Source organism: Marmota marmota, unplaced genomic scaffold, assembly GCF_001458135.2.
Source record: "Marmota marmota marmota unplaced genomic scaffold, marMar, whole genome shotgun sequence".
Classification (NCBI taxonomy): domain Eukaryota; kingdom Metazoa; phylum Chordata; class Mammalia; order Rodentia; family Sciuridae; genus Marmota; species Marmota marmota.
Window position 1 is genome coordinate 14,462,626 of NW_026000048.1, and position 13,111 is coordinate 14,475,736.

General features: G+C 40.2%; 1 protein-coding gene across 26 annotated transcripts in view; it reads right to left on the reverse strand.

The window, feature by feature from the left end:
• Positions 1–13,111, reverse strand: part of Kiaa1217 (KIAA1217 ortholog) — a 761,286-nt gene that overhangs the window by 94,607 nt on the left and 653,568 nt on the right. For all 26 annotated transcript variants that reach the window (XM_048812695.1, XM_015495236.2, XM_048812686.1 and 23 more), the window contains 2 exons: positions 8,985–9,183; positions 5,096–5,189 (listed from right to left, as the gene is read on the reverse strand). In XM_048812695.1, the coding sequence (XP_048668652.1) occupies positions 5,096–5,189; positions 8,985–9,183 (293 nt within the window). The remainder of the gene's footprint in view (positions 1–5,095; positions 5,190–8,984; positions 9,184–13,111) is intronic.

A 13,111-nucleotide genomic window follows, 5' to 3' on the forward strand; every position in this document is an offset into this window, starting at 1 on the left:
CTCCTCCTTCTCCTCCTCCTCCTCCTCCTCCTCCTCCTTCCTCTTCTTCTTCCTCTTCTTCTTCTTCTTCCTCTTCTTCTTCTTCTCCTCATGATTTTGATGATTCTGGTGGCTTAAAAGCCCAGACAATCTGGTGCCAGTATCTATAGGCCAGGCTGCATCAACATGGCCAAGAAGCAGAAAGGAAAATGGCCACGTGTGGAAGGGGCCAAGCATGTGAGGTGATCTTGCTTCATAACAAACTATTCTTGTAAGAATTAATCTAGTCCTGGGAGAACTACACTGATCTCCTCTGAGGATAGATCCCCCCACCCCCATCCACCTTCCACCAGGCCCCATCTCTTAAAGTTCTACCACATCTCACGACTGTTACGTTGGGGACCAAGCTTCCAGCTCATGAGCCTTAAACCATCTCCAACCCATAGCAGGCAGACATGTGGGAAAGAAGAGGACATTTCAGAATCTTGGAACTGGAAACACTGGGGAGTAAGAATAGAACTGCAGCTGATGCAGTTGGTAGAGAAATAATGACTATTGTAACTACAGCAGCAGAATGCTAGCTAAGGAGCCTAGTATCCACAACTAAGTTACCCCAATTCAAAGATCAGCCTTTTTTCTCTAGCCATGTGGCCCTGGGATAATTTCTAAACATAAGAAACTGTTTCATCAACTATAAATAAAGGGACTTCTTATAATGCCTGTCTCAAAAATTTGTCTTGAGAATTAAATAAAAATGTGTTAGCTAGTATAAGGATATCGGTGTGGGCAATGGCAGAAGGGCCATTTTTAAAAGACCTTGCACCGTGAAATGGGCAGACTTTGGGGGCTGTTTGAATACGTGAATAGCAAGAATCAGGCAAAAGAAGAATCATTGACTTCACATTCCCTAGCCCCCAAGAGATTCATGCACACATGTATACTCCCTAATGTAACCAATCTATCCTCAAAAGATAATAAAAAATCAAGGAGGATAAACGTTTGGAGAAAAAAAACAGCAATTTTATCTTCAATAGGATACATTTGAAATGCGTGAATACAGGCCAGTATGAAAAGAACCACATAGAAGTTGAACATTTGGGTCTTGAATTCTAGAGATGGCAGAACTAGGATACAGTTTTAAGGGTCATTCATATGGATGCAATAATTAAATCAGTAGTCAAATAAAAACCACAAGTGCAAAAGTTCAGAAAACAGACAAAAGAAATAAAAACTAAAATCCTCAAACTGGTAAAGACTGCGGGAACACACTGGAGATCATTTAGGGGGAAAAGGGAGGAAGAAACACTAGTGAATAAAGGAGGCTGGGGGGTGTTTGAATGAAGGTAAGGAATTTAGACATGGAGATGTAATGGAAGCCCATGGTTTCTAAGGAGACCATTCCTCAGCATCAAACACAAAGTTCAAATAGAAGAGGCCTGGGCAGCGGTGACTCATCTGGGTATTAGGAAGTAATTTAAGATGCAGGGGCAATTCTGGGGAGTTATCATCTAAATGAAAATCTGGCAGTTGTCTGTATACAAGTAAAAATCCTAGACAAGTGAAATTAACAGAAGGAGACAAGAGGGAGAGCATTAAGGGAGAGTAAAGAATCTTGGGAAGTAATCTTGATTATATACAAGAAGGTAAAGAAGCCTCCAAACTATGAAAAAGCTACCAGGAAGTCACCAGTACTCTTTGAGAACCAGAAAATGGAATGGTTCATTTTAAGTTATGTATTTGTGAATTAGAAACCCTGTGAGTACCTATATAATTTGTGTGAAAGATCCCCTTCCATATGGGAAGCTCGATCTCTTGGGAACTGAATTATCAGCTCTACCATCTGATGCAATAAACAAAAGCTATGTGATTAAATTACATCAGGGTGATTTGCACCCGTGTGCAAAAATCAGAGCCGGGTGGGCTCAGATCCAGTTGAGAACCACAAGTCTCATTAGATATCCTGGCCTCAAAAATGCTCAGCTAGATGCTAAATGAAAAGCTAGACACATGCTTCCCACCAAGCATAAATTCCATGTACACTCTGAGGCCCATAACCTCAGAGTTAATACATTAGTCTAACACACTTCCTGAGGAACGCCATTCTATCATAAAACTGCTCTGGGAGAAATGCCTGGGAATTTTGGATATACAATCTGAACATTTTCTTTCTGTTCAAAGGCAAGATATTAAATTTATCATTTCAGGAAAGTCTCTGAGGCCACTGCAAAGTTCTGGCATGGCTGGTGTTACCCCTCTACTTGTTCCAACCAATGTCTTTCTCATATGCATGTTTATTGGTAAGGAGTGGGCAGCTGGGAGTTCTGGCCCAGGCTGACTCTAGAGGCTGGCAAGTGAAGTCTAATGACATCAGGGACAGGACTGCAGTGACTGACGCATGCAAGCGGTTACTGTGGAATTCCTTCAGGCCACACTTACATTGCAAACATACGGAGGACGTAGCTCCCCTAAACCCAGCATGCAGCTTGGTTTACTGTGACAACTGATCCTAGCTCTGTTCTTTACCATGAACAATGGGGTTTTGGAGCTGGGCTACAAATAAGGCTCAACAAAACTTCCTGTAATTTCATAGCAATGCAGACACATTCATCAGAAAAGGAAAAAGAATTCTAACTTCCAGAACCAAAAGGTGAGGCCCAAGGAATTCCATGTCTTTTAAGTTTAAAGAATCTGTGAAGAGGGGTCAAATTACAAACTAAAGGCATCTAGCTGGTTTCTATTTTTTCATTTCTAAATAGTCTTATTGAGACAGAAAAGCTTTTCTGTTGTATTGGATGGTGAACATTTGTCATCCCCTCATTTGAGGACAATGGTTGACTTTCTTATACAAACAACTGGTGTCTAACGTAGGCTGTGGATAACCTAGAAAGTGATCGTTGTCATCTCATCTACAAACAAAAACAGATCCACTTGCTGAAACCCTTAGCAAAAGTTGTGCATTTTAAGAGGCTTTGTGCATATGGTTAATATTTGATGCTTCTAGTCCTCACAGCAGGTCCTTATGTAGGCACCACATCTGCTTAAGAGTTAAAACAGGTGTCCTCCCAGCCATAAACAAGATTCTCAAAGGCAATTATGGGGCGCCTGTCTGGGAATGGCTCTACGTAACAGAAACAACTCCAAGCATAACGGAACTCCAGTTCAAAGGCCCAGCATATTAAAAAAAAAAAAGATATCCAAAGGGGAAAAGACTCCTACGAATGTCAAAAAAGAGTAATAAAAGGCACAGTGTCTTATAGTATTTATCCATGCTTCATGATTGGCATGACACAATCTGTCTTCATGTAGCTCTGGTTTATAGTTGAAGTAGAACTGGTTAAAAGTGAACCTCAAAATTCTATATTTTCCAAAGTAGCAACACAGACTTCAGTTCTACTCACACACCATTTTAGACATAAAAAAGCATTTGAGGATATAAGCGGCCTTTTTCTCCAAAAACGTAGACCCTGGTTCCACATGTCCCTACTCACGTTCCAATCCAGAATTACACAGAAAATTCTTCCAGCAATTTCAACTGAACCTCCTGACTTGTTTCTTGGTCTTGAACTCACATACCCTTTGTAGGAGATACAACTGTGGCTCCCCAATAATATCTGTACCCTAACTCCCTGCACTTGTAGTTATATTGGGGTACTTGGGAAAGAGAGGTTTAAAGATGTTAATCAGCTAACTTGAAAATAGGGAGATTTTTCTGGACTACTGTGTAGGCCCACTGTTACCACAAATGTCTTGAAAAGCAGACAACAGGTTAGAGATAGGACGATGGAAACTGGGTCAAAGTGATGCTATTTTGTTAGGTTTGAACATGGAGAAAGGGGATTACAAATCGATGTGGATGACTGCTAGAAGACATAGGGGGGAAAAATGAAAATAGATTCTCTCTAGACCCTCCAGAAAAGCCTTGCTAGTGACCCCTTATATTGGCTAGCAAAACTCATGTCAGTCTAAAGACTCTAGAACCACAAGATCATAAATTTGCAGTGTTTTAAGCCACTATATTTGTCATAATTTGTTCTAGTGGCAATAGGAAACCAACAAGCATTATCAGGAGATAGACAGCACACCTCACTCAGGAACAATACTCCAACTCCAGGAAAGAATCATGCCTGAGTTTCTTTGCTAGTAATTTTTTTTTTCCTTTCTAGTTACCCTTCAACATTCAACTAAGGGCTAATCCATAGAAAAGATGATATGAAATGGTGCAGTGCCATCTAAATGTGTGTATGTGTAGGGGGGCAGGTTATGGGGTGTGCAGCTGAGAACCAAATCTTTTATTTTCCCTTCCCATTTTTACTTCAGAGGAATGTAACATTATTGTTAGAAATTCAATCCATTTCTGGTGGAACTACATGAATATGATCTTAAAATTTTCTTTTTTTAGTTTCCTTTTTCTTTTTCCTTCAAGACACCCCTGTGTACTGTGAATATTTGTTTGATCTCCTGAGATGATCTAAATCTAGAGGATTTTTAGCTCTTAAATCACACAGATGTTTGTGCTTGCCCACAACATGGTTCACAGAAGATCTGCTAAGATTAAATACAGTACAACAGCAAACAGTCCTGGATTAGAAGGTGAAAAATGGAAAGAGAACGTGAGGAACTTGGAAGACACACTCTGAGAACATAAATAGTTGTCCATGTAACATGTGCACTCTTTGTATGTGAATTTTATGTTGGAGGAAAAAATTTCAAGGGATCCTCTAAGTTAGTGTATTAAGGAGAAGATTTTCAGCATATTCTTGGAATGAGGCTTTTTCTAAGCTCTAGGCTTAGGGGTTGGAAGGGTGTAGCTCAGTGATATAGAACTTGCCTAGCAGGTGGGAGACCCTGGGTTCAAACCCCACCTTGCCCAAGATAAAAATAAAATATAAACTCCATGCTTAGAGGTGAGGTGAATTAGGGTATATAACACTCCCATTTCAATCTGGTTGCCCCAAATGACGAGGCTATCTTATTTTTCTACTATGGAACAAACAATGAGTCACCAGAGGAGAACCCATAAAACCAGGTGGTGGGGTGTGACTATGAGAAGCAGGAACAAGAAGAAGAGATGGTTGGACCCACCAAGAAAAGTTAAAAATAGAACAGTGCCGCTTACCCTCAGGTCTCCATTCACAGTTTTTGGTGTGTGACTGAATGCGTGTGAAGGATCCTTGTTGTACACTTTGAGGAGGGATCTGTCTTGAATGTTCCTGGAATCAAAAACATCAAAAACTATGGCAGATGAAAGAAGCCTGACTCTGGCCATTTCCTCTGGGGGATCAGGTAAAAGCCATGAACAGACAATCTGGCAGTGTCTACCAGAAACCACACAAAAAGTTCTTTCACCATAAAATAGGCAAATATAAATAAGGAAAAGAAGAAAAACGACTTCAGCTCTTCTTTCTTTGTCTCGTTCCTCGGGCAAGTATTATTCTTTCAGTGTAGCTCTCCACCCATAAATATCAGGTAACAAGAACTTTCTTTCAAGATTCGGAGGGTGGAAAACTAACGCTTTCAAAAACAATAAAATTCTAACGTTTACAATATGTTCAAAGAGATTCGGTTAATATTTAAATATTTAATCATTTACTTTGCTCAAACACCTGGTTTGCTGCTTATCTAATGAATGCGCGCGCACACACACACACACACACACACACATACACACACACAAATGCCTTTTTTCTTTTTCTTTTCTTTTTGTCTCCAAACATGTTCAGCAAAGAAAATAAAATGTTATATGCAGTCTTAAAAAATACCCAAATTAATTAAATTAATATCTTTACAGTGCATTTGTTTCTTCCACAGTGGGTTTTAAAATGTACTTTCCTACATACAAATTGAATCATAGGCCATAAAGGAATAGAAGCAGATAAATTCTTCTCTCCTTCTAAACCTATCACTTACAGCCAATGAGTCATCCCACAAGCAAAAGACAGATATCCCATACCTTGCTTGGTGCCTACCTTAAAGTTATTTAAGAGCACATGAATGTCTACGAAGTCCTTGTTTCGCACTGTAAAGCCTTGGAAGGGCCATCCAAAGTCCCTTCATCCCTGTCTACCCTGTGATTCCACTCCAGTGATGGCTGGGGCAAACTCAGAAAAATGTGTACAGGAGGACAAATACCTTCTCCCAGGTGCAGCAATGCATTTAATGGGCTGATTGCAATCACTGGGATTACTGGGTTATGTTTTGGTTTTAAGTGAAGTAGAGGATTCTTTGACTGGTCCTGTTCTTCTTCTTTAAATACCTGCCAGTCATTACTTTGAAGCAAGGACTAGTCCAAGCTTGCACACTTGTTCCATGTTTCAAGGAGCTCGTTAGAAGTCTGCTGAGGGGAGCATACGACCCTTGTTATTAAAAGGGGCTCAGTTAATGAGAAGGGGAATGTCGCAGAGGCAAGGCCTTGGGCATTCACTAAAGGAACACACCCTCTGGCTAGAGGCAGAAGTCATGTGTGACGATGTGGAGAAACTGCAAACCTCACTGGTGAGAAAGACTTACTGCAACTGTAAAGGTATTCTGAAAATACATGAGCTTGGTTTATGATTAATTTAGAAACATGTTCATCTGAGATGAACCAACAGTAAAAGGCCAGATTGCATTTATGGTGGTGACATTTACAACACAGTATTCTGACCTGAACTCCGCAGCATTTTCCCGAAGGAAAATACACAGAACCCAACACATAATGAAATATGCCAAATGGTGAGAAAAATACACTCTTGCTTCAAAAATACTCAGGAGGTGACATGAAGTTTGCCTTGAGTTTAGATTAAAGCCATTGTCTTCAGTTAGAGCTTATGTGATACTTTTTTTTTTTTTTTGGTCTTAAAATATTGCTTGTGGTAAAAATTTCTTCTACCATTCAAACGAAATAGAAATGAACCATCTTTTATATTTAAAAGAGAGAGAGAGAGAGAGAGAGAGAGATTCTCAGGAAGGATATATATGTGATCATTTAGCATAAATATTATATTCATCATCCAACAAAAGTATTTTCCCTGCTTGAACACTTTTAGGTCTTTTTAAATATTTAAATCAAAGAAACTGGAGAAGTAAAATTATAGAAAATTTACAAATCAATGACTTTCCACTTAAGCTTTTTAAATGAGATTTTAAAAAATCAGGCTATCAGTACTGCAGCTTAAAGATCAAAAAGATCATCATTTTTTTGATCAAAAAATGTAAGCATCACTGGGAATGATAGTGTTTAAAGTGACTGCCCTTCAAGTGCTACTTTCACTAATCTTACCAAATGGATTTGTAAGGAGGACCATGACTTGTTTCCTCCTAGTCCTCCTCGAATTTCTCTTTGTTAACTGCTTTCCAACATTCCCAAATAATGCAAAAAGGAACCAAATGAACCACATTTTGAGTCTTGGGAAAGGCTCTAGGAAGCAGACTTATGCAATCCTCCCATAGGCTGCAAGACAGTGAGCTCCAATTGTCTACAACCCTCTCCTCAGCCCTGAGCTCCAAAATCAAGAGTGCTTAGTTTCATACCTACTTCCTATTGCAGCATCCCTCCATGCCTCTAAGTGCGGAAATACGATTGTTATAAAATGTCATGTCCATGTAAAAATACTACATGGGATTATATTATTGCAAACAGTTTTCAAACATAATGTGATTATTTCAGGTTTAAGTTTATGCTTTGTAAATTAAAAAAAAAGTTTTGGTGATAGCTTGGCTAATAATTTATATCAAAAACAAGCATGAATGTTCTGGTACTCATGAATATTTAAACTGTTTTTAAGAAGCAGGAAGGTTGTGTAATAGGTAGCACCTATACCTTAGGGCATGTGTCAAACTTTGAAAGCCCTAAATTACTCATTAATCTTGGCACAATACTAAATATGTCATTTGTGATCATTGTTAGATATTTATCGGTTTACATTTACTGTCCTCTAAAGGCATATTTTAAAAAGTGGTACTCGTTATTTCCAAGATAACAAAACAGGAGAGCTTGCTATCACCACGGGGCAAGGATCCAGAAACCCCAGTTCTGCCCTTGATGATCTGAGAATGTCCTCAGCCAGGTTTGGGGTGGGGCTTAGTGCTTAATTGGCTGTGTGCTCTTGAATAAGAACCTTAACTTTGATGTTATCTGAGATTCTGGTTCCATAAAATGAAAGGGCCAGATTATCCACTAAATAATCTCTTGAGTTCTAAAATAAGTAAAGGCCACCATATTAGTGATTTAAGTCCTGTTTCTCAGGTTATTTGAATAGAATAGTTCAAAAGGGTCCCTTCTGTAACCACCACTACAGCCAATAGGATGCTTCTGTTTTTTTGCCATTTACAATACCATGAGTCTACATAGTCTACTTTTAGAGTACATCCATCTAGGTGTCCTGGAGAAAGCCCTCCTGAAAAGTGAGACTCTTAGGTAAAGGACACTCTCAAAGAAACAAATGGAAAGTGAGAATGCTTTTCAGTCTCATTTCTTTTAGGCAATAAAGATGAGTCCATTGCTTGTATTCTAACTTGTTAGGTATAAATAATGACCCAGTAGGATCACTACCCCAAACAGACACAGTCTTTGTCTACAGGGGAAAGAGCACTTGAGAGGGAGTTTGGAAATTTCTAGTCCTGAGTACTGCTTTCAATTCTCACCAAGTTTCTCCACCAACTCTCTGGGCCTTGGTTTTCCTGACTTTGAGATGAAATGGTGGGCTGGATCATTTCTAATGTTCTTTTCTGGTTTATGACATTGAAAGATCTGATGTCATATTCAAAGATCCATGCAAAAGTCTTTTGCCTCCATCTTTATAAACTATGCCTTGCAAATGAACTGTGGAAAGCCAGAGAGTGAATTCACACCTGGGTGAATAATCCTGCCAATCATGATAATGGCTGTGCTTTCTTCACTGGGATGAGATAAAAGACCCTCTAAATACCATATGGTAGAGAGAAACAAACCATAAATACAACACATGGAGGAAGCACCCCCCCCCAAAAAAAAAAAAAAAACAAAACCCAATGACGTGACTACTTACCTTACATCATTTAATTCATAATAGACATTTCTGCTTTCATCTTTGATGTAAATGGCGACACTGGGCGACTCCAGCATTTTCATGGTGAGCTGCTGTGGAAAGGCACTTACAAAGAGAGCACGGATCGTGTCTGCACTTGTGATTTCATTCGGCATCCTGAGCTGCTTGGTTTCATCTCCGTACTGGAGATAGAGAACCCCTGCATGCAAAAAGAGCATGGTTATTAGTCCGACTCAGAGGACTTGAAGCACAAGGTAAGCTGTGTCTGTCCTACTGCACTTACAGATGTTCTTGACAAACTTGAAAAGCATGTGACAAGGAATATATGTTTGGAATTTCCAAGGAATGCACTATCTGGTTATCACATAAGCATCCTGCTTTTATTCTCCGGAGTCCAGGCAGGTATTAAAGAGGCTAATTAACCACTGTTTTAAAACCAAAAAGATAAGGAACTGACCTCGGCTAGCCTAAGGTGAAAGGTAGCATTTAATTCCTTTGGAAGGTATACTTAGGACCTAATCCCTTAGGGTTATTTTTTCCATGTCTTTCATTAACCAGGAACATAATCATTATAGCAAAGGGTAAGCTACAGAGCTTAAGTCTTTGTAGTCCATTCAGAAACATTTTTAGTGGAAATGCAACCATATTTCTGTGGTTTTAATTCATACCTACTGTATATTTATACCATCTTAAGTTAGCTTCAGGAAAAGAGTTGGACACAGCAACATTACATAAATAAAATGGGAAAAAGTCCATTACACAAAGAAAAACACAAGACTGAATCACAGAATGATAGAATTCCAAGGGGTATGTGGTCCCCAGTGAACCACATTTCTCAGATTTTATTCCCCTATAGAGTGTAGTCACTTTCCACGTTGATTGTGGGCTTGGCCCTGTGACTTGCTTTGGCCATGGGAACATTATTAGCAGGTGTGATGCAGAATGAAAACTTGATATGTGTTTGTACACTAGAGGTTTTCCTCTAGGTGAGCTGCACCTTGGGATCCGCTTCCAGGAGTTCAACCAAGGCACACAGGCGGGAGGCCACACAAAGAACCAAAGTCTTCCTGGCTCCAGTTATGCACTCATTCTATAGCCAGATCTACTGACTGGTCATGTGAATGAGCTATCCCAGGGGATGCCACATGGAACAGAAATGAGATGCTCCCTCCAAACGCTGCTCAAATTGCAGAATCATAAACAAATAAATAACTGCCATCGTTCCAAGTCACTATGTTTTATGGTCATTTGTTATTCAGAAACACATCACTGAAATAGGATATCTAAGACCCTAACACTGAATATGAATCTTTGTGAGACCCTACGGAGGGTGGACCACCACTTCACTAAGCCTTAACAGGAGAGACTAATAAGAGAATAGAGCGACGTCTAGATAAACATGGCAGTTCTTGAGACAAATTCATTACTTACTTCAGAAATTCCATTTAAAATGGCAATGAGGAATCAAAAAGACATGAATCCACAATGACAAAGATGAGAGAAAAAATGGCTGTGTGCTCTTGAATAAGACCCTTAACTTTGATGATCATAGCAGATGAGACAAAGTTGACACCTACATCTTTAAGGGAAGAACTTGACCTACAACATCCAGGGCCACAGAAATCCAGGAAAGGAGAGGAAGGAACAGTGAGTTGAACGCATGAGGCCTGGTTGAAGTCTTTTCTTCCCCAGTGTGTGGCAAGATGTCCACCTCTCCCTTTCCGAACTACTCAGCCAAGGAATTCCTCAGTGCACTCACATCAGAAGACTGAAGAGCTCCATCCAAAGACTGGATTCAGGATGCCCAGGCCCAGGGGAGAATGCTAGCCAAGGGGCTCAATCCCCAGTCAGGAAACTGAAGGATCCCCCTAGAACACTGAGTTGCTGGAAGAAGGTGACCAACAGATTTTTGAGCGTGATATTTAGATGTCGTCTGGTCATGGGATATGTGGAGTGTCATGTATAAAATTTGCAGCTGGTATGACCATGTCTCCACCATACATTTAGACTCACAGGATTCACAGGTATTTATCAACGGCTGTACCTTGAAAGTAATGACCAAAGTAAACAGGAAACAGAAACTCTGCAGAGGCGAGGCAGTTCAGGCACAGGGGAACACTTGGAGAACCACGCAGCAGAAATAAAAATTCAGTGAAGAAGAAAAAGTTGATGGAATCTTAGAAAGTAGAGCAAACAGAACTAAGGGATGAGAAAGGGAGAAGCACAATAATAAGAAAAATAGAGAATGACATCAGAGCACCATAGTCTTAATAAAAGGGCTTTGGGTAAGATATCAGGAAAAAGAGAATTTCCCCCAAAAAATAATCCAAGAATTTTCTTTTTCTTTTTCTTTTTTTCTCTCACAAACTGAAGTACAAGACGGAAGATTTAAAGCATTCATGAAATGCTCTAACATGCATTTAGGCTTGTCACTGAGACATTGGAGATGACAAGAAAAAGCAGAGGGCTGTAAAATCTCCCAAAGGCGGGGACAAAGTCACTTAGGAGGCACTGGTGTCAGAAAAGTGGTAGCTTTCTGAACAGCAACCAGGAACCAAGACAATAGCAACACCTTTGAGAATCTGAGGTAAATATATAATTTACATTTTAATTATTTATGTTGTTTACTGTTAGTTTTTCTTCCTAGAATATAAATTTCATGAGATCAGAGATTTTAAAAAAACCACATTTTTGTTGTTGTTGTCGTCCTTTGTACCTACGATAGTACCTTTCAGGTAGTAAGTTTTTTAATATTTGTTGAGTGAATGAATAAATTATCTGTTATCCAAAGAGGATGTCACATGCAGTCTGTGTGAGCTGTAAGAGCTTTTGTAAGGTGATGTCCACAGCCAAACAGCTTTGCCTCTGGTTGGTATTCTCATTAGGAATACATTCTGAAGTGGCAATTTCTTTGACCAGCGTAATCCTCTTGTGTCGGGCAGGCATAAGCAGCTCCATTCCCCTCAGCTTCCTCAGGGAAGGAGTTCTCTAGAATTTCCACATGGTTCCACGTTCCTCGGAGTATAGAGTAAATCTTTCGAGCCTGCCTAAATCACAGGTTGTGCAATGTCTTGCCCCAAATGGGAGGTGTGGCCACTCTCCCAGGCGATTGCTAATGCTATATCAAAAGGCCAAAACCGCCCTTGAGGTCTGGGCCCCACTAGGCCTGGGGTGAGGCCACTGCAGATGAGCCACTTGTGGTCTCACTCCAGTTTCATGTCACAGCCTCACTCCCCCAAAGGGCCTGATTTTCATCCCCACATCTGCATTTTGTACGTGTGTGTGCTTGAAATAGAATTTGTAAGCTCTGGAGTGGGAAAAAAATGGGGGTCTAAACTCTAGTTACCTCAGGTCTGGCTGGCGCAGCTGCCAGCTGGGTACACATGTCCAGTTACAGAACGTGAAAATCCAGGGTGGATGGGAAAGATGCCTTTACAAACAGAGAAGAGCAGTCTTTTCACACTTGATTCAGGAAAGGTATTTAGAAATGCTTAAACTCAGAAGGAATTCTCTTAATATACAGTGGCGTTTTGTTGGCACAGTGATAAGCTAAAACCCGCATGGTTTCTAGAGATTCAGCGTGTTTGGCACATCCTCTCTCCAAGTTAGTCCTGGCTGCTTCAGATTCAGAGGATGTCTGAGGGACTCTGGATCATAACCTCCCTTTTTATGAGGAAGGGAAGAGGACAAAGAAATGCTTTTTTAGGAGGCCTACTATATGTCAGATATAGGGTGCATTATTTCATTCCATCAGCATGGCACCTCGTCAAGTTGTTGGTAAGACTAGTATTTCAGATAGGGAAATAGAAGCTCTGAAGGGCCAATCAGGCAACTTGCGTAAAAATTACAGCTACTTACTAAGAAATATATCCAATTTTGTCAATCCACAGGACCAGTACCTCTCCCTTGAGACATGTTGCTTCTGAAATTCTGCCTTTAGCCTTGTCCAATCCTTTCACTCAACCTGCCGGGACAACTTCAGCTGTCCTCACACTTAGACTGAACATGAGCTTGAAGATGCTGAGGCATGAGCAGGGCCGTTCAGGAAGCTATCTCCTGTGGGGAGTGGTGATGTGAATCAGGGTGTCTGATTATCTTGAGGTTGTGGTGCACTTGCACTGGGATTT